General features: G+C 38.7%; 1 protein-coding gene across 2 annotated transcripts in view; it reads left to right on the forward strand.

Moving 5' to 3' along the window:
- The window catches only part of PAWR (pro-apoptotic WT1 regulator), a 143942-nt gene that overhangs the window by 105476 nt on the left and 16053 nt on the right, over positions 1-22413 (forward strand). For both annotated transcript variants that reach the window (XM_089674047.1, XM_089674046.1), the window contains exons 3-4: positions 6347-6469; positions 16718-16752. In XM_089674047.1, the coding sequence (XP_089530173.1) occupies positions 6347-6469; positions 16718-16752 (158 nt within the window). The remainder of the gene's footprint in view (positions 1-6346; positions 6470-16717; positions 16753-22413) is intronic.

The raw sequence follows: 22413 nt of genomic DNA on the forward strand, positions 1-22413 counted from the left end.
CGTGGCACCTCCACCCCCCTTTATTGGTGTTAATGCCAGCACTAATAAACCCCCCTTGACTAGTGGCAGTGTCAGCATTATTAAAACCCCATTCACTGGTGCCAATGTCAAAACTCTCCTTCAGTGGTGTCTGTGACAGTGGCAGCAATAATAACCCCCCCCTCTTCGTTAGGGGCAGTGACATAAATAAGTTATATATAAATATATTTTTTATATCCGTGATTGTTTTATTGTGAAGCATTTATGAAAGGATGTGCTGGAGAGAGTTTGTTTTGGCAAATTTAAGAAATTCTTGAGCTTGCTGTTAGATTCTCAGTAAAATACACATCCCGTGTGACCTAACATGTCAACTGTTATAGGTCACCACTTATTTACAGAACATCCTCTGGTTCACACTGGGAAAAGAAAGAAAGATATTATATTCTGTTTTACACATAGTCAGCTCTGTGCCTACCATGAGACTGTATTGTTGTCTTGCTTAGCCCTAGCGTATAGGTGTGAGGTCATTGGTTGAGTGTGGAGCGTAAAGCATGTTCTAAAGAAAATAATTTTTTGGTTCTATTTCAGTCCTATTAAATTACCATAGCTGTATGTAGTAATTTCCAAATATATGCACAACATGAAGGTAACGTTTCTCAGAGCCAGTAATGACAACCTACAAAATGCTAGTCAGTGTGAGCTACCTCCTCTACCTAGAGCCAATAGGCACAATGAGCACATTATTCTGCCAGGACCTAAGTTTGGGCAATAAGTATCAGAAGGTGAACACTTTTACCAAGTGTCAGGTTCTGTTGTTCTGTTGTATACTAGTACATTATGCACTGCAGAAATGTGTTTTCTCTCTACAAAAAATGCCTTTGGTAGCAGAATGGCATCTGTATAGATGACATTTTCCATTTTGCTGGTCAGCTATTTAGAATATTTACTAGCTTTGAGAACCACTGATTTCAAATGTTTCTAGAGGAGGAATTGCACTGCTATGAAAAAAAACAAAAAACTAAACAACACTTACATTTCTAATAGGAATTTTATATATAAGGCCCTACAAACCTGTTATGTGAAGTACTCATTGACCTCTCACATTATAGAAAGTCAGCTGAACACTCCATTTTAAATTGCATAAACTCCTGCAAGCTTCTTTCATAAATTGTATTTGAAACCATCAAATACAGTACATTGAAATGTGACAACCAAATTGCAGTTTAAGAGTATGCGGGTGAAAGTGGATGAGTTCTTAGATGGTTTTCTATTATAGGCCTTAGGGTGCCCTTGCCACTAGACAATAGTCCCCCCCATAAAAGTGGATTTCAGCTTTCTTTTTTTTCATTGGAAATAGAAGTCTGATTCAGGCAGAATGTTTTTCATAAACATTCAAAGTTCAATTGTTAAATCTGTTAATGCAAATTGTGCTTTATTGGAAATCACTATATCTGTAACAAATCTGGGATGGTGTTCATACATGTGCATGTTTCAGGCAGATTTGTATCTTGGTGAGTAAATGCACACTACACAATGCTCAATATTTGCAGTAACTGACTTCTAAGCATAGTACCTGGACACCGCTGTCAATTGAAGATCTCATCCATGCATAACTACAGCTGTTGGGTGAGCAGTCCTCTTCTACATTACATGTGTAGTTGACTGCTGCCTGTGCCACATTAATCTATTATATTTGGCATTCACCGTGAATAAGTTAATGAGAAGGCTTATGCAACCAAGTCCAGTTTACATTTATTACAATGTGTACATGACACTTAAGGGGAAGCAGTATACATATGTACCATACACCAGCATTTGATATTTATTCCTGAACCCTCCGCTATTTCCCAGATGCCTGTGGTGGAGAAGAGTGGTGCCATCCTCAAAAACTTCACATAAAAATAGTGACCTTGTGGGGATTTCAATGGAATCCCTTAATTTACAGGGATTTCCCTTTACTTCCTGTTTTTTGTATGTGACAGAAAGTGAAGTTAAATCTCCCCAATGGGACACGGATGGTAAAAAAAATAATCTGAAAGGGGTTATAATCTTCTCTTCTCTCTCTCTCTTTCTCCCCTCCTCTATCCAAAATGAAGAAAACAACTTTTGCCTTAAGTTCAGTTTTCGTCACAAATCCAGCAGTGTGCATGGCTTGTAGAATTGTCTTGCTATTTGCATCAGAAGTGACCCAACATGAGTTCAAAAATATCTTTGCCTCAGTTCAAGTCATGTGTCTGGTGGATGCAGATGTCTAGCGTTCATTGTGCATTGCAGTTTTATCCAAAGTATCACAATGGCTACTTTGAGAATAAGATGTCAGTGATTCAAATTTTGATTTACATCAACCAACATAGAACTAGCTCCCAAGCACAGTGTTATTTCGTAACCATGGTACCATGTTTGTGGATTTTGGGATCTTCACGTGGGTCTCACAGGGGTTTGAGGTAGGACAGCCAAGAGCTACTCCTAATCCTAGGGCTACTTCAATCAGCTTCAGGGCTTCCATTGATGCTACCATGCACTCTTGGGCCTTCCGGTAGCACTAACATCAGTAGTTATGCTTTGTAGTTATATGGTAAAGAGTTTCAGTTATATGGGAGGGAAAGTTCTGGGCTTGAAGTGGTTTAGTGACATTAAACTCCCTTATCCAGCTCTAGGCTCACTACCCTATGATTATGCTGCGGTAGGCGGACTGAAACATGTCCGCCTACCGGACAGCTTTGACAGAGGCCCATGGTATGAGGCCATTTTCAAGTCTACACTAGATTGGTTGGACGGGAGTGTGGGGGTTCTTTAATTTAACACATAAATTGACAGCCTGCACCTTTTTCCCTGGTGACTGCGGGAATTTGGCTTCCCCAGGTTGAGCGACATTCATAATCTAGCACTAAGGTGACACCTAACTCTGGTTTAAAAATATTCTATGCAAGTAGGTATTTTTAATGCAAGCTTCCAGCTTCCAACAAATCTCCAAACTTCATTTTTTGCTGCTGTGATCTGACTTCCTGTTAGAGGGTTGCTATGTTTGTTCACCATGGTCCTTCTGTACCGTCCTCTCTTGTTTCCTTCCGCGATGGACTAGGGACTATGTACTAAAGGATTTGTAGTGTACATAGAGTAGTGCACATGATCACAACTAATGTGCACTGCTTGTTCTAAACATACGCAAGAGAAATGGGAAAAGGAGCTGTTTGAGAGTTCATGGAGGATGCAACATGTAGGCAGAAAAACACCATAAAACAATTTCATAAAAATATAGGGTCATTAAAGCAGAACTACAGTGCATTTGAGCAGCACAAATCAAAAACACTGTTTAATTCTTTTTTTATATGTAAAGCAAACTCCATCATCCATTCATGTCTCCATGCTTTATTTTGCTGAGAAATCACTTTGAAAAACACCCCCTCTGGCAGTTCTGGCTGCAGCCATCTTAAGTAAGGCTAGATGAATTTGCTTCCTGGAATCTGGAATTCATCTGCCCTTAGATCAGGCAGGAGTGTGTGCTTAACTGGGAAAGCCCCTCCTTTCCTCATAAAGACTCCTGAGATGTATGACTGAAGTAACTGAAGAAATGTAAAACAAAAAAGTGTGGAAACGCTGTACTGTGTTTAGCCGCATTTACCCTCGTTTAGCCGCATTTAGAGCTTGGGTGTTTATTAATTTCATTGGCCAGAATACTTGCCATTGACATTAATAAATGCCCAAATGTTAAGCTGCTAGTGCTTAGATGCGTTTGCATGGTTTTTTTGCCGCATTTTATGGACAAAATGTCCCTCTCCTCATAACGATTCTTCTGCGATCAGGAGAGAGACTTTAACTGCCCCTAAACGTTGCTGTTGCTAAACTCTGCTAAAGGCTTATGTGTGCATGGACACATAGGCTTTTATTGAGTTGATTTTAGAGGCTTTAACAAAAAAACGCCAAAAGCTCCTAAACTCACGTTTAGGAGCAGCAGCGTACATGTGGCCCAAGAATATTGTATAGTGTTACTTTAATATAAAAATGTTGCATTACTAGCTCTTTAAATGTATCTTTGGTAAAGTGTTTATTTAAATGTAAAATTTGATACAGATTTAAAATTAGAAGGGGACATCTGCCATCTTCTCAAGGCTCTTTCTCCTGTTTACTAGTAGTCTTGAATGTAATAAAGCATGAGAAAAACCTTTATACTTTCTATTGGCTTGTTTTACTTGTTTTTTTTCCAGTGGAAATGATCATTCTTATATATGTGTGTGTGTGTGTGTGTGTGTGTGTGTATGTGTGTGTGTGTATATATATATATTATATATATGTATATGTGTGCGTGTATATATATATATATATATATATATATATATATATATATATAAAATAATTCCTCCAATTATATATTCAGTATTTGCTTTCCGGGACAAATATTACAGACTTTGCTGTAAAAATAATTCAACATAATACCCCCCCCCCCCCCCTTCCTTATGCTCTGCAAAGTTTTGCATTTATAATACAGAAAACTCCTCTTTTCAGGATGCATTACAAATTGCAATGGCTTTAAAGAGGATCTTCACATGCCTTCCCCCCAAATTTTTTTTTTCTTTCCTCATTTACCTGGTGGTGTGTTGAGTAATTTTAAGATGCTCACTCACCCAGAGGATCCAGCATTGTCCCTGCTGAGATCCTCTTGTCTTCTGCCACCTCTCGGTCCTGTGCCGCCATGTTGTTTTTTATAGTATTCAGAGGCCCACCAGCTTTTCTGGGCTCAACCGGTGCACCTCCCGATGACGTGGAGCTTTGCACACCCCCCTCTTTTGTGAATGAAGGGCATAGGGAGCACAGTGTATGTCATTCGCCAAGGCTTATGGCGTACATGGGGGGGGGGCTGGGATACACTTTTTTTTTTTTAATTGGAAGAAAAAGTAAATTAAAAAAAAAGGCAGGTGAGGGACGGATGGAGAGAAGGAAAGTACTTACAGAGGTTGAAGATCCGCTTGTGAATGGAAATTTTGTCTCATCAATTCCCTCCTCTGAAGTCACTACACCGATTAGGAACAATTTTAGGGCCGTAAAAAAAGTAAATCCCAGCTAACGCATAACTTTAGTTTACAGAATTTTTCTATAATACCATAGTACTAGATGGATATCCAAGTTTAGATTGACTTTAAGCAACAAAAAATTAAAGCCCACCTCCAGAAAACACTTATAGTTAAAGCAGCAACTTCTTTTTTTCTTTTTGGAAAAAGTATTAAACTATATGAATAAAAGCTGATAATTTTAAGCGCCACTGCCAGTATATTACTTGTTCCATTGTGGATTCACACATGTGCGGTTCGGATTGAAGCTCAGTTTTCACAGATAATTGACAAAGTAGTTGTTCAGCGGTCTAGGTCGGGTTTAGAATAGGATCAGGTCAGGATTTTGTTCTGTTCACAATTGTTGACATGTACGTTTCAGAAATGTTCCCATAGAAGTCAATGAGCCAGAATTTGTACCTGAGCCGTACCGCGTTGCTCAGAAAAATGGCAGGACTCTTTTTCAATTCGCACTGAATCCGTACTCTGTTTGCACCACATATATGTGAACAGGCATAATAGAAACCTGTGTTATTTCATGTCATGCAAATTGGATTCAGTTCAAAATGCATCCAGTTTGCAAGAGGAATTCATATGCTGAATGCAGTCTTTAGAGGTGTTCGCTCCATACAGTAGACAGAATCCAGTGGGCCTTTACAAAATTGGGATTGATTTAAGGTGAATGGACTGTTCAATTTGCAAGGGAATTTTCGACAGAGCTTAGTAAATAAGGTGGAGCTCTGCTGAGTTCCACCATGCAGTCATGTGCAAGCAAACTGCTGTGGTTTGTTTTTTGTTTTTTTTCTTGTACATGATTGCAAAGTGAAACTACAGTGCATTCACTAAGCTCTGGGGATAATTCCCTTGTAAAGTTCAACTTCCCTTGCAAAGTGTACAGTCTATTTTACTTTAGTAAATCAACCCAATGCGCTTACCTAAAGTAACCCTTTGGTCTAAATGTACAGCAGGTACCTAGATGTGTCCGCACGTGTACCTCTATATCTTGGACCAGCTCTTGTGGCAGAGAACTTGACCCATTCTGTCATATTGAGCCTGTCCATCATAATTATAGGACAGTAGGGAAGCACAGGAGGTTGTAGAGGGGGTTGCTGAATGCTTGGCCGGACTTAATGGTTCTGTTCTGTTTTGTTTTGTTTTTTTTCACAAATGTGCACATTTGACATTTAAATGTCACTGCATGTATCTGTGTCCTTACAGTATTTGTTTGACAAAAAACTCTTTGTCTATGATTATATTGTTTAAGGACTTGCTAAGCACAACCTTTTACACTTTTTAAGATGTTGTTTTTTTCATTTATACAGAGTCCTGATGAGTATGATGATGATGAAGCTGGACAGAAGGAACGCAAGAAGGAAGATTCAGTTACCCAACAAAACACAGCACAGAATGAATCCTTTTCTATAGAACCAACTGAATGGCAGACGGTGAGAATGTGTTTTTTTTTTCATAAGTGTGCTCATTGCTGTAAGGGTGGTATTGCTAAAGCAATTGTGGGAGCTCAATAGAATAAAAAATAAATGGGAGAGCTTAATCTAGGAGAAATCAATACCTTTGTTATGTCATTATGGAGGATGCAGAGACACAAACTACTGTGGAAAAACCTCATATATAAAGTCTTCAAGAGATAGGAAACCAGCAGGTGATTCAACCCACAGATGACTGCCCAAAGCTGTGCTGACATTTTTAAAGAATATTTCCAGCACTCACCAAACGTTTTGTACAGAGGGGAGAAAGGAGTTTCTGGGTACCCCTAGAAGTCCAGGATTAGGATACAAAACTCTCTGGGGATGCTAGCAGATTTTGGTCTTTTTTAAAAGAAAGTCCAAATTTCCCATCCTGCCTTTTAAATGCCATAGTGAATTTTGCCATCTGTTCAATCTCAGTGATCCTAGCAAGCCAATGTAAGATAATGGTTGGGGGACTTTGTTGGAATGCAGGCTTTGGCAGCATTAAGATGTCCGAACAACACATTTTTATATTTCTCATTAGTTGGGATATGTTGCAGTAAGTATTTGGCTGGGTTCCTGTTCTGAGACACACCTGGGAATCTGTAGAACAATAAAGATCCATATAGAAGTCCCTTAGGTACATTCCCAGAAAATATGTGACCGACAATGTCTTTTTAAAGTATGTACTGATCATCTATTGCTATACATCTGTGTGGTTGAGAAAGCACAGAAGTAGGTCAAGATGCAGTTGTAAAATGTGTATCTCTACATTTAGGTTTTCTATCACTGATCCAACTTAACCAACTCATTAGGTGAGCTTAATAATGCTGTGTTCCTAATGGAACTGCAATGCTGTGTACCAATCACTGTTTTGTTAGAGAATATGAGGTTGATTTACTAAAGGCAAATATAAACTCACTGGCCACTTTATTAGTTACACCTTGCTAGTGCCAAGAAAATATCCCCCACACCATTACACTACCACCACCAACTTGAACCATTGATACAAGGCAGGAAGGATCCATGCTTTCATGTTGTTTATGCCAAATTCTGACCCTACCATCTCAATGTTACAGCAACCAGTCTGCCCATTCTCCTCTGACATCAGCAAGTCTTATTCGTCCACACAACTGCCATTCACTAGATATTTTTTCTTTTTCGGACCATTCTCTTTAAACCCTAGAGATGGTTGTGCATGAAAATCCCAGTAGAGCAGCAGTTTTTGAAATATTCAAACCAGCCTGTCTGGCACCAACAACCATACCATGGTAAAAGTCATTTAAATCCCCTTTCTTCTCCATTCAGGTGCTCGGTTTCAGCTTCAGCAAGTTGTCCTCACCATGTCTAGATGCCTAAAAGCATTGAGTTGCTGCCATGTGATTGGCTGATTAGCAATTTGTGTTACCAGGCAATTGAAAAGGTGTACCTAATAAAGTGGCCGGTGAGTTTAGACTGTTACCTTTGCCAGTTGTGCTGCAAGGGAATTTGCCACAGAACTTTGTAAATGAGGTGAAGCTCTGCTGGCTGCCATCCACCATTAATGTACAAGCAAAATGCTGTTTTTTTATTTCCTTGTAGGTGATTGGGTATTCTTTGTAAAGGTAATTTCATCACATTCACTAAACTCTAGGTTAAATTCCGTTGCAGAGTGCAACTGCACCTGCAAAGTGAGCAGTCTTCCTTGCCTTTGGTAAATCAACTTCTATGATCAAAGTAAGCATTTACCTTAATATACTCCACAAAAATGCCTTGGATTATTGTATTTCAAATAATTTTGTACTTTAACTGATCATTGCTGTTAACAGACTGCATATCTATCCAGTACCTTATTCATCCTGCAGAAGGTACAGATTTGTACTAATTTCTATCAGGCATGCTGTGTTGAATCACAGTCAAACTCTGTTATAGTGCAATGTATTCCATCAATAAATAGCTTAATTTGTACAAAAACAAGAAAGACATTCTGAAGGTCACACTGTTTTCATTGGCGTCCAAACCAGAATGTCTGGCTTTGATGTTAAGACAATTGCCTATATCCAGTTTCTTCTCAGCTGGGAGCCCAAATTGCAAATATCTGTTCAGGTTCCAGTGTTTAGTTTTATCTGTCTTATGAAGTGATGGGGAAGTTTATTACTAAAAAATAATAGACCTTTTAGTGACAAATAAAACAAGTATGTGGATATGACTTCCAGTTGCTTATCAACTTTTAGTAAATGTTATCGTGCAGTCACATTGTGTAGAGGTGCTGCTTGAGCAGTCACCAGATTAAAGGGCCTGGGATAAATTGCTCATGGATAGTATGCGGCTTTTATACTCTGAGATTAGATCACAATGTATTAAAGAAAACCTTCTATTGGGTTGTAGCTTGTGGCTAGCACACTTGCAAAAGCTTGAATGTATTCTATTATGTTAAATGATTGCACACATTTATCGAGTTAACCACTTATTACTAGTACTTTTATATAAAGATGTATGTATAGCCAAAAGTTTTTTTGTCTAGAGTAGTAAAAGATACAACCCCCTGTCAAGTTGTTATCGTTCTCTTTACTCCTGCTGGGGGAGATTCACTCTCTATTTATCTGGGTACAAAATGAGATGAGAAATCCAAAATATCAGAGCTGGCACCGGAACATGTTATGGTTAATCTTACAACAGAAACACCTGTTCCTGTGACAACTGTCAGAGAGGAGAATTTACCATTGCTTTGTAGAGATTTCCTTTTACTTGTGTCTCTAGGTCAGGAAGCGATTGGAAATTTCCCCCAACAGGAGAAAGACAGCTAAAAATAATCTGACAGACAATGTATCCGCTCCCTACTTTATCCAAAACTAAAAAGAGACATTCTGGCTAAACATACACTTTAAAGGAGAAGTATAGCCGAAGCATGCTGCTGAGAGCCTGAGTTAACCACTCCTGCCCCCTCCACAGCCCGGTGCGCCAGTGAGTACTGGAGGGGCACAGCAGAGAGTGTTGACTGACAGTCACGACTCTCTGCTCAGATCGGAGGGGGAGAACTGAGCAATCAACGGTGTTTGATTTCTCAGTTGTTGGGGAAGAGCCAGCAGGGGACAGCTGCAGCTGGGATCAGTGCTGCAGCCATTTTGGTATGTTTTTTTTTTTTTGCCATTCCCATACTTCTCTTTTAAATCCAGAGGCAAGTGTCCATCTGCAGATTAGATTTACTGACCTGTTTAGCATGGATCGATGCCATGAGTAATAATTGTTTAGGCTACATGGGCATAGGTGTTGAAATAGAATTCCAGGTGAAATCCTAACCGGTCTTAAAAATTCTCCCTCCTCTGAACACCTATGTTGACTAACCTGCATAAGAAAGATGTATATACAGTGAATATAAAAAGTCTACACACCCCTGTTAAAATGTCAGGTTTCTGTGATATAAAAATATGAAACAAAGATAAATCATTTTGGAATTTTTCCACCTTTTAATGTGACCTATTAACTGTACAACTCAATTGAAAAACAAACTGAAATCTTTTAGGTGGAGAAGTAAACATAAAAAACTAAAGTAATGTGGTTGCATATGTGTGCACACCCTCTTATAACTGGGGATGTAGCTGTGTTCAGAATTAAACAATCACATTCAAAATCATGTTAAATAGGAGTCAGTACACACCTGCCATCATTTAAAGTGCCTCTGGTTAACCTCAAATACAGTTCAGCTGTTCTAGTAGGTCTTTCCTGACATTTTCTTAGTCGCATCCTACAGCAAAAGCCATGGTCCACAGACAGCTTCCAAAGCATCAGAGGGATCTCATTTTTAAAAGGTATCAGTCAGGAGAAGGGTACAAAAGAATTTCCAAGGCATTAGATATACCATGGAAGACAGTCCTCATCAAGTGGAGAAAATATGGTGCAACAGTGACATTACCAAGAACTGGATGTCCCTCCAAAACTGATTAAAAGGTGAGAAGAAAACTGGTCTGGGAGGCTGCCAAGAGGCCTATAGCAACATTAAAGGAGCTGCAGGAATATCTGGCAAGTACTGGCTTTGTGGTACATGTGACAACAATCTCCCATATTTTTCATATGTCTGGGCTATGGGGTAGAGTGGCAAGATGGAAGCCTTTTCTTATGAAGAATAACATCCAAGCCTGGCTAAATTTTGAAATTTAAAAAAGCATGTGTGAAAATGTGTTATGGTCTGATGAAACAAATGTTGAACTTTTTGGCCATACCCACAGTTAAGCATAGTGGTGGCAGCATCATGCTTTGGGGCTGTTTTTCTTCACCTGGAACTGGGGCCTTAGTCAAGGTAGAGGCAATTATGAACAGTTCCAAATACCAGTCAATATTGGCACAAAACCTTCAGGCTTCTGCTAAAAAGCTGAACATGAGGAACTTCATCTTTCAGCATGACAATGACCTAAAGCATACATCCAAATCAACAAAGGAATGGCTTCACCAGAAGAAGATGAAAGTTTTGGAATGGCCCAGCCAGAGCCCAGACCTGAATCTGATTGACAAACTGTAGGGTGATCTGAAGAGGACTGTGCACAGGAGCTGCCCTCGCAATCTGACAGATTTGGAGTGTTTTTGCAAGGAAGAGTGGGCAAATATTGCCAAGTCAAGATGTGCCATGCTGATAGACTCATACCCAAAAAGACTGAGTGCTGGAATAAAATCAAAAGGTGCTTCAACAAAGTACTAGTTTAAGGGTGTTCACACTTATGCAACCATATTATTATTCTTATTCTTAAGTGTTCTTGCATGGCAAGACCACTTACTGTTATCTCACATATATATTCTTATTATTATAGCCACATTTACCACCCTAACTCCTCCCACAGTTTTTACACTACATAGTAATACACTGAAACGTGCGGATTGTTACCGATTGGTGTGCTATTACTTTGTGGAACGTTTAGCCAAATGGTTCACAAAAATCTGCGTTTTTCTGGTGAAATTGGTCCCATAGGAATGAATGGCGGAATGTTCAAAACTAGAGTGGAAGCTGACAAAACCTTTTCACAGTTACTCCAGCCACTCCAACCACACAACAGTTACTCAAGCTACTCCACCCAGTTACTCTGCCCACTCCAGTTGTAGACTACTGGTGGAGGCAAGAACACTTCACACAATTTCCCCAGAAATTGTAGCTTTTCTAGTTGTTATTATTTTTACTTCACTCCACCTAAAAGATTTCAGTTTGTTGTTCAACTGAGTTGTACAGTTTATAGGTTACATAGGTGGAAAAAGTTCTGAAATGATTTATCTTTGTCTCGTTTTTTTACATAACAGAAATTTGGTGTGTAGACATTTTATATCTGCTGTATTTAGCTACTTTAAGGCTGCTTCAATCTGGTCATGTAATTTGGCTCCCCGTTCTCAGCCAGTGGTGGCTGCAGGGGAGAGAGGTGAGTGCTCAAGAACAGCTGGAATGGGAGCAGTGATGTTACCTATACCCTCCTTTGGCTCCTCCGTTGTCGGTGCTCCCTCCTTTCCCCTGTAACCACTGCTGACTGACACAGGAGCTGGATCACGTGACTGGAGCAGCCTGAAAATAGGTAAGTATATTCATCTTTCTTACACAGGTTAGTCAGCATAGGTGTTAGAAGGGGAGAGGGAGCATTTTCAAGATTAGTTAGGTTTAGCCTAGAATTCCACTTTAATAATTATTCCTTGTCATAATAGTTGTAGGTTCTTGCATGGTTCTATGTGGAAGTTATGTATTTTATACTTGTTTCTGTGTGTGTTATTTTTATAATTAATTTTTGTCCAAATTATTTTTTTCAGTACAGCAAAACTTTGAGGGATATGTTCCTTGCAGTGTCACACAGTAACATGCCATCCTATTCTTTCTCAAAGATTTCCAACTAAAGTGATCACAAGACTCAGACCCTGGAATTCATAAAGACTGGCACAGGAAGATTTTGCGAAAGTGTCAATCATGCATACTAAAAGTGGAGAAGAATGCACCAAATTCATGTACAGTACCTGTCTAGAACTTGTACTTGAGTTTGGCTCATGCTGCACCACTTTTAGAATGCACTTAAGACACTTTTGCAAAATCTGTCTGAGCCAGTTCTTCTTCTGTGTACCAAAAGACAGTTGATCTTAATTAGCTCCACTTTTACATTTGGCGCATCCAATTATTATTTTTATACAGGATTTATATAGCGCCAACAGTTTGCTCAGCACTTTACAAAATGAAGTTACCATTACTGTTACAATACAATTTGGTACAAGAGGAAACAGAGGGCCCTGCTCGTTAGAGCTTACAATCTAGGAATCCAATGCGCCACAATGTAAAATGGTGCATTCAGGTCAAAACAGTGTAAAAATGGTGCATTTTAGAATTACCTAAATTTTATGCACGACTCGCAGTCAGAACCAAAAGTATTGCATATGCTTCATGAATTTGGCGCAATACATTAACAAGAAAACCTAACCAGAAAAGTGGTGCAGCAGCTTTACTGAATTCCCCCTGGTGTGTATTGTTGAATTCTTTATTCTTTTATTTCTAGTATGAACAGACTTGTGTCTAACCCAGCAATCATAACCTTCTCTCAGTACCTTAGTTACTGAAGTTTTTCATATATTTTTTGAAAGTTGGTGGTCCATTAGGCATCATATTCCTGTAATTTCCAGAGCTGGCCAGAATATTTAAAGGTTATATAAATGTCGATTCTATTGCCTGGACAGAATGATTTAGATTCAAAGATGTGTTTTTAATTGTGAACGAATGGCATGCCAGGAATGCCGGGAACTGATGTTTTACATGCTCTCTGGTTAGTAAACAGAAGACTTACATGCCGCCTTCCTCCTCAAAGCCTTGGGCTCCTAGCTTTCTGCCAAAAATGTAGACAAATTAAACGGTGTCACAAATTGTCTGCATCAGCCCCTTTTTTTCCTGTGTAAATTATTGAAACGTGTTAGGGAAAATGTCATCAAGCTGAAAGTATAGATATACATTCAAGTCCTGGAGCCTGCAGTAATCAACATATTAGCCATTATGTCAACATATCTTAGGCAGGATGTGTTTCAGTTATTATGAACACGAGTTCATGTGGCATTACACTGTATACAATGCATGCTTCAAAATGACACTTCTAAGGGAACATTTCAAAATGTATACAGTACAAGTAGATTCCAGCAGAATGACTCTAACAGAGTCATTCTGATAGGAATGGTAATTTGGGATGAAATATGTCATCCTTTCTACATAGGTGCTTAAAAAATGACATGGAAAAGGTCATAACCAGCTTCAATGCTCAGCCCGATCCTTATTGCTTATATGCTTTGTGTGCTTGAAAGCATTTCAAAATCTAGATTTCTGAATCGTTCTAATACTATTTGGCCATATGAACACAGTTTTCCTTTAGACGCCTTTTTCCTTTTACAGAAGAAAGTGCTTTTTCACATTGATGCACTTTTGCTGCGCTGGGAAGCACATTTCCAGCACTACAAAAGTGCATCAAAAATATTTCCCTTTCAATCCTATGACACTTTTCACATTGCTGCCCTGCAGTTGTGCTGTGGTTTGAAAAGTTCTGTAAGCTGCAACTTTGGTGTGCTTTCCAAAAGTGCACCAAAGATGCACCGTCCATTGAAGTCAGTGGGAACCGCAACAAAAACATACCCAGGGTGCAGTTTTAGGTGTGTTTGTGTAGGTTGTTAAGGAGCAGGCACCCACCGACATCCTCGACAGCCGGTGAATAACTGATTGTAAAGGAGGTGACACATGCTAAATTCCTTAACAATCAGCAGATAGGTAAAAAAAAAATCCCCCCACTCTCCCCCCCCTATCCCCGCACCAGGGTAGCATGGGCGTTTTACAATCTAGCACTTCCAGTCCGTTGCATACGCATTTATGCATGAACTCAGGCAGCACAGTGGCTAAATGGTTAGCACTTCCACCTGGCAGTACTAGGGTCGTTGGTTTGAATCCCAACCACAGCACCACCTGCCTGGAGTTTGCATTTTCTCCCTGTGCTTGCGTGGGTTTCCTCTGGGTACTCCTTTTTTTTTTTTTTTTTTTTCCTGCTGTGAAGGCTGTTGCGAACAGGGCCAGGCAGCACCTAATAGAGTGGTAGTACAGGTGGAACAGTGGACTGACAAGGAGTGGGGTTTTGTTTCCCGTTGATTTACTAAAACTGGAGAGTGCAAACTCTGGTGCAGCTCTACATAGAAACCAATCAGCTTCCAGGTTTTATTGTCCAGGCTTAATTGAACAAGCTAAAGTTAGAAGCTGATTGGCTACCATGCAGAGTTGCACCAGATTTTGCACTCTCCAGCTTTAATAAATCAACTCCTTTGCCTCTGTGCTGGTGCTTCTTGTGATAAAGACTGATCACCACTGCTCTCTCTCTTTGTGCAGGATCACTGGTCTTGTCTCCGGCCTCCTGTTGTTTTCTGCAGGCCTCCTGCAGTGGGTGGGGTCCTCTGTCCCCTTCTGCAGCTCTGTTTTGCGCATAGGCTATGTACAGCACAGTGATCATAAATTTGCAAAGGCATTTGGCGCACACAAAGTGGATTTTTATTCTTTGTGGTTGTTGAGAAATATGTTGAAATTAAAGTTTGAGTGCCTTGAGTTTAGTTTTAGAGTGTTACTAAACCCACAACAGTAAAATCAGCTTGTATATGCAGTAAAGCATGCTAGTTATATTCACTGTGGAACCTAAGGGGTTAATCCTCTGCATTGGGTAAAAAGGTCATTTGAACCTTCCTCCCCTTTTTTCAAGCGACCACTTCTTATCTCCTGATAAGACAGACTGAACTGTAGGCATTTTGCACATGCTCAGTTTGGTGTGTATTGCTAGAGGCTTTTGTTTTTTGTTCTTGAGAGTGCATGTGATCAGCACAGGGCCAAACAGCATTGTCCAGACAGAGGTCAGGGGTTTTGCATCCTCCTAGAGCAGAAAGAAAACTCCTCCCACAAGCTTTAGCTAGTGCTTGGCTGAACATCGATAGAAGTCACAAGACTGCTCTAACTTCTGATGAGAAAGGGTATTTAACAGTTTTTATATTTACTAAAATAATTGCATTTCCATGTTCTGTGTATTGTGGAAGACCAGATATAGTGGATGCTGGGTCCTGGGTTTAGTAACACTTTAAGGAAGCAGGATGAGTCCTCCTTGTGCTGATGCCAGATGTAGCACGTGGACTGTCCATTATATATCCTTTTATAGGAAATTAGGAATTGAATGCATTTGCGGTGGTCATGAGAGGTCGTGTGAACAACACAACATTGGCTAGCTGTCATTTGGGCAGCATTAAGCAGATGTTGTGTTTACTTATTCTGTTTATAGTGAAATGTTAGTTGTATTGTTATACAGTTGTGCCTGTGTGGTGCACTTTAATGCACTGTTTGTACAGTATATATTGCATATTATCAGCTGACTGTCTCACACATTTACAGCCATCCTCCTGTGCTGTATTGCACAATTTCTCTTCCAAGGAATAGTTTTTTACAAATCGGTAGACTTGGACTTGCATGATATGTAAATACCTTGTGACACATAGAGAAAATGCTGCTTTTAAAGGATAAATTCACCTTTGGAACATGTTACATGTTCCACCCATTTTTCAGAGTTCTGTGAATAAGTGCCTACAAGTCCTGGAAACCTTAGAGGCTATGGGCTTGTAGTTTTTGATTAACTACCATGTTGCTGTAGAGCACTATAGTGGTTCATTGAAGCTTCTTGTCAGAATATCTGCATGGCCGTACATCCCGTACAGCAAGCAAATATTCTGACAGGTCTGCAGAAGACCTGCATGGCATCGTGATCTACTGATCACTGGTGCAATGCTTTCTAGGCTCCTTTGGACAAAAATAATGAATGCACATTTTTTTCTACCAGCAAAAATTATTTTCTCCAGAGGGTGAACTTATCCTTTAAATGTAGCTATGTCTGATGTGCTGCATTAAATTATGGTGGAGAAATTGATATGATTCAGCAAGGAAATTCAGCAATGAAAAATATTTAGTGCTCATTCCATTCTGGTTATGGGATGAACGGTTTCATATTTTCTTCTGTATATGCTAATACCAACATACTTGGGGTTTTGGCTGTAGAAAATGACTCTTCAGCTCTTCTTTAAACCCACATAAATGTAATCCCAATGCCTATTGCAGTGCCATTTAAATCTCTTTGCAATATACTGTTATAAATAATCATGTCCTATATTCATAAATGTAAATTATATACTCATTGTTTTCCAATTTTTATGGCTCACAATTAATTTTTTTTTTATCTTGTCTAGGAACCTATAAGGAATGTGCCAAACAGATATAAGAGGTAAGACTAAACTTTAACCCTTTTATTGTCAGAGCAGTTTTTAGCAATTTTGCACGTGTTAAAATGCACATTTAAGGGCAGAAAATTAGGTAACCCCCCCCCCAAAAAAAAACTTGTACATTTTCTGAAATCAAAGATGCTGAAGAATAAAATGGTTCTAGTTGCTGTTTTTTATGTTACGCAATATTTATTTTATTTATTTCAGGTACTTATATAGCACCGTCCATTTATGCAGCGCTTTACATATATATTGTACATTCACATCAGTCCCTAACCCTCAAGGAGCGTACAATCTAAAGTCCCTAACTCACATTCATACATACACATACTAGGGCCAATTTAGGCAGGAGCCAATTAACCTACCAGCATGTCTTTGGAGTGTGGGAGGAAACCGGAGTACCCAGAGGAAACCCACGCAGTCACAGGGAGAACATTCAAACTCCAGGCAGGTGGTACCGGGGTTGGGATTCGAACCAGCGACCCTAGTACTGCCAGGCGTAAGTGCTAACCATTTAGCGACTGTGCTGCCATTAGCGCAACTATTTATCAACCTAATAATTTCAGTGAAAAATACACTAAAGTTAATTTTAGTGCACACAAACACAAATATATAATAACTAATTTTTGGGTCAAATATAAAAAATTAAGTTGTGTCAAGTAAATAGATGACAAAACGTCAATTCTTACAATTGCACACACCCGTGAAACGGTGACAAACTATGGTACCGACAGTTGTCCATAGTTGATACTTTAAATTACTTTACGGATCATCTGTTTACTGTTAAAGTGGAACTAAATTATCCAATTAAAAACTGTGAACAGGCAGGCTCTGTATTGCAGAAGAGACATGCAATGTCTCTTTACCAATAAAATAACCCTACCTGCCTGCTTGCAGTCTTCTGTCAATGTTCACTGAGCTGTGAGCGCATACAGTCATGGCCAAAAATATTGGTACCCTTGCATTTCTGTCAAATAATTCACCAGTTCGACCAGAAAATTGTTGCAATTACAAATGTTTAGGCATTCTCATGTTGATTCCTTTTGTTTATATTGGTATGCCACAAAAAGTGGAGAAATAAAAAGCCAAATCTGACACATGAAAAATCTAAAAAATGGACTGGACAAAATTATTGGCATCCTCAATTTAATATTTGGTAGCACGCCCCTTGAAAAAAATAACTTTGTTATTTTGCATTTTAAAATGGTGTGCCTCAAGATTGTGCATAGGTTTAAAGGATGCCTTGACTGAAAAAAGATACATGGGGGTGCTGGCTCAGAAATTATGCATTTGATGGTGCTTTAAGGGACTGATTCCAATAGTACTCTATGTACATCCCTCTATATTTCTCTCTAGTTGTTCATGAACAGTTGAAACTCTTTATTAGACCTAATTCATGTAATACCTATGACATTTTTAATACTCATTTTTGTGTTGCAACTTACAAGGCATATAGGTACCACCCCTGCCCCCTTTGGGGTAAATAACCTTCCTAGACAGCAAATGTTCTGTACTAGTTCACTGTCTGTAATAAAAGTTTAGAAAGAGGTTGAAGTTAGGCCAGGGCTGAGTCAAGAGGAATTTAGTTTTAGGCCATAGATGTTTTGCTGAAGCACAGTTTTGATTGTGCTGTCAATACAGAGGTTGCAAAAGTGACCTTATACATTTTTGTATGTGATCAGTTCGGTCAAATCTATTGTAAGGAAAGGTGTGAATAGTTCAGTAAGCTGGAACAGAACAAAATGTATTTGATTGTATTACTTAATTCTGAGCCTGTCGTGGATAGCCCAGCAGCAGTGTACCCTATGAAATGAAGCATGTAATAGCACAGATTGAAATTTTTCCATTACTGTCTATGTATTGTATTGTGAGAGAACTTCTTGCTACTGTGAAATTAGGTTGAAAGGTAAGCCTTTTAATTCATGATGAATTTTCACTTTTTTTTCTTGTCTTATTTTTGTTGAGAGCTGAAAAATATAGATTTTCTGACCTGCTACAAAATGGCATAACAGAAACCATGACTCACGTCTTTACGGTCCTTTGGTTTTATAATTACATCTTGTTAAGTACATTGGATTGGTTAAATGTACATGTTATTTCATAAGATTGTTGCAAATTTAAATATTAGAAATTCCATTAATTTGGTTGGAAGTTAGCAGTTTCAGTAAATATTCATGCATACAATCTACAACTTACCTGCTTCAAAAACTGTTCAAGCATTCTAAAGACATTACCAGTTCTTTAGAGAATGTTGGATAGAGCAGTAATTGGGAGTTAATTCTATTTTGCAACGAACTAGACTAGTGGCCTTTTTTTCCCCATGTATTTGCCAGGACTCATGTTATTACATTAAAGTAGGTCTAAAGTCAAAATTGTTTTTCTTTTGGATGGTGTGAGAAAGGTTTACACCCTTTGTTTTTATTGCTCTCTGTGTAATCACTGGGAAATTCTAATTCAACAGTTGTCCCCAAAACTGGAAGAAGGGGAGATGAGCCAACAGGGACACGGGGCACGTATTCTAGTAATCATTTAAAAAGGGAATTCAGCCCTTTGAGAGAGTTAGTTTCATTTGTATCTCCAGATCAAAAAATGGGAAGAGAAATCTCCTGAATGGAGCACAGAAGCAAAAAAAAAAAAAACTGATAGGAATTCTAACCATTTACTATTGGCTTTACATATATTGATATACTTTGCAAATTTAGAGCCAGTCTGTGTCTCTCCTTCTTACCCATAGCATTTCATAGTTGATTAGGTTTGAACCAGGAAACAAAAGCTTTTCTCTCATAAATAAAAGGTATAAATATAAGGCCTCATGTACACGTTTAGGAGCTTTTGGCATTTTTTTTGCCAAATCCCCTGAATTCAACTCAATTCTGCCTATGTGTCCATGTACACATAGGCTTTTGCCAAAATTTAGGAGCAACAGAGTTTAGGGACAGTTAAACATTCCTCTCCACAAAGAATCGCATTCTGTAGAGGAACGTTTTGGCCAAAAAAGCTAAATGCAGCAAAAACTCTAGCCACATTTAGCGCTTGGGCATTCATGACAGTGGAAAATACTCTAGCCAATCAAATAATTAAGCGTCCAAGCACTAAAAGTGGTACCATGTTTACACATGTTTTTGAAGCATTTAATGTTTTTTCTGCTGCTAAACATCTAGAGGAGATCATGTGTAATGTAGTGGAGGGGCAAGTAGAGACATACAATTTTAGGGGTTTAATAAATGGGCTTCAGTTTAGCAGCCCCCATTGTATAGGAAGTGGATACATTTGCTATTCGGTAGCATTTATATAATTTTTATAGATTTAAAATTTTCTAGTAGTATTGGACTTTTTATTTACAACCAGAACCATGGCTAAAAAATATTAAATTAAAATTGGGTTAAATGACTGCCAGCATCAAGCATACCACTTCATCTGTGTTTAGGCTGTGACAAACCTTCCCCTTTAGGACAGCATCCTTAGGCATCTTAGGCTCAAGTATTAGTGTACTGAATGATGCTTCCATGTCATGACTGCTGAGAAGCATAGGCTCAGTGACCAACTAAAAACTATACCTTGCCCAGAATTGACATACGTTAATTAGGTTGGAAAAAGGGCAAGGCCACAGCTTTATTGAACTTTTTAAACGTAACAACCAGCGCGAGTCACAGTTCTACTGTGAGCACACATAAACAATAACCTGACATAGTCTAAGAGGCCTGTCCTTAACATCAGTGCCAGACAAGCATTAGACTGACCCAAAATTCAACTTGAGGGCATTTACAACAATGTTAATTGCTGTCAAGGTCCAGCCTCTTCAGTAAAGCTGTGACAAATTATTATAGATCAGGCAGGTGGGCGGCAACTCTTCTGAAGGCTGAATTTCCTCATGTCAAGGGGACACTTTATCGTAGGCTTTTTCTAGAATTCAGGCTCCGCTCCTGATGGAGCAACTTCCTGTATTAGGTCAACCCTAACTGTATAGCCATGTTTCCATCAGTCAAGACTCCCTCTTCCTAGGGGCTTTTGAGGGGCATTCATTATATCAGCACCCTTTACTGTAGCAGTAAGGGACACCCACAGTCAAAGGATAAGTGCAAAAACCCATGATGTCATTGGACCGGGCCAAGGACTGGGAGAAAATGTAGGGGGTGTAAAAACTTGTAGTCCCTCATTAAGGCTGCAGAGATATATATTTTGAAAATACTTAAATTATTCCGCACAGTGTAGTCATGGGGAAGCCTGGATAGTTGATATGCAGAGAAATTACTTTCTCAATATACAGGATAAGATCACTAAAAATATTTCTGCCATAATACTTACTCCAAGGGGCTGATTTACTAAGACTGAAAAGTGAAAAATCTGGTGCAGCTCTGCATAAAAACCAATCAACTTCCAATTTTGTTTGGTCAAAGCTTAATTGAACAAGCTGAAGTTATAAGCCAATTTGCTATCATGCACAGCTGCACCAGATTTTACACTCTCCAGTTTTAGTCAATCTCCCCCACATGTCTAGCTCAGAAATTTATTTTATGAACACTTGCAATCTATAAATTATATTAAAATGTTTAAAAATATTTTAAATATGAATTAGGTGGCTGGATACAATCAGCACCATGGACAGTGTTGGGCATGCTAGACAGGTAGCTTCAAAGGTGATTCTGCTGTACTTCTGCAATTAGAAGAGCTGTGTCCAGCGAAAGCTACTCTGAAAACTGCATGAGGAATTTACATTATAGAGTATTTTTACCAGTGCAAAGCATCACAAATTGTGTTTTTAGCCATTTTTATTTTGTAGTTAGTCTGTTATAAGTTTACCAGTTTATAAAAATAATCTTCTACATAATTGTATTTCTATTTCTCCTAAAAAGAATAAACCTATAATGCAAGGTGCTTCCGTTGCACTTTTTTTTTCACTGTTACTTCCCACTTTTGCATGTTCTGTCACATTCTCCCTAATCTAAAATAACGATTGTGGACCCCTTCCTAGCAGCCACAGAAGCTGTGCAGAACCAGGATGTCAGCAGAGAGATCTCACCAATAACAGCCCAGAGATATAAACAGAGAACATTAGTTGATTTAAGTCTCCAGTCACTGCAGTATCAGTTTTTCTGATGGGTTGACCCTTCATCTATTTAAAACACAATATTAGGAATAGAATAGAAGGAACATTTTCCTTTGTTTCTATTTTTGTGTTTTATATTGTATATAACTATTTAGACAGTTGTCACATATGATAGGTCAAATGTCTACTATAATGTGAACAGGTTGCATTCAAATAATTACCGGTATATTGCTGTTTGAAACATTTTGTTCTCGTTTGCTCAGATTCATTCCCTTCATTTTCATCTTTATTTTCTTTGAAAAAAACCTGTATTCACTTACAAAAACGTCAGTTTCTGGCAAATAATTGTGCTTTTAAGTAATTGCATCTTTGAACATATTATTATAAAACTTCCAGAGCAGACCAATGCTAAATATGGTAAAACACAGTTTCCTAAATTCTTGCTATGTTAATGTGTCTGAAAGCCACTTATTTAACACAGTGGAATAGTATTTATATACAGAACTGTCTGCCAAGCTCTGTTTTTGATTGTAAGGCATCTAGCTTTTTGACATTAGAATATTTTTTTTAGAGCTTTTCTTACTACATTTGCCACCTAGGTGAATATATTTTTTTT

Source organism: Staurois parvus, unplaced genomic scaffold, assembly GCF_062004578.1.
Source record: "Staurois parvus isolate SC_StPar_1 unplaced genomic scaffold, SC_StPar_1.0 ptg000147l, whole genome shotgun sequence".
NCBI classification, from domain to species: domain Eukaryota; kingdom Metazoa; phylum Chordata; class Amphibia; order Anura; family Ranidae; genus Staurois; species Staurois parvus.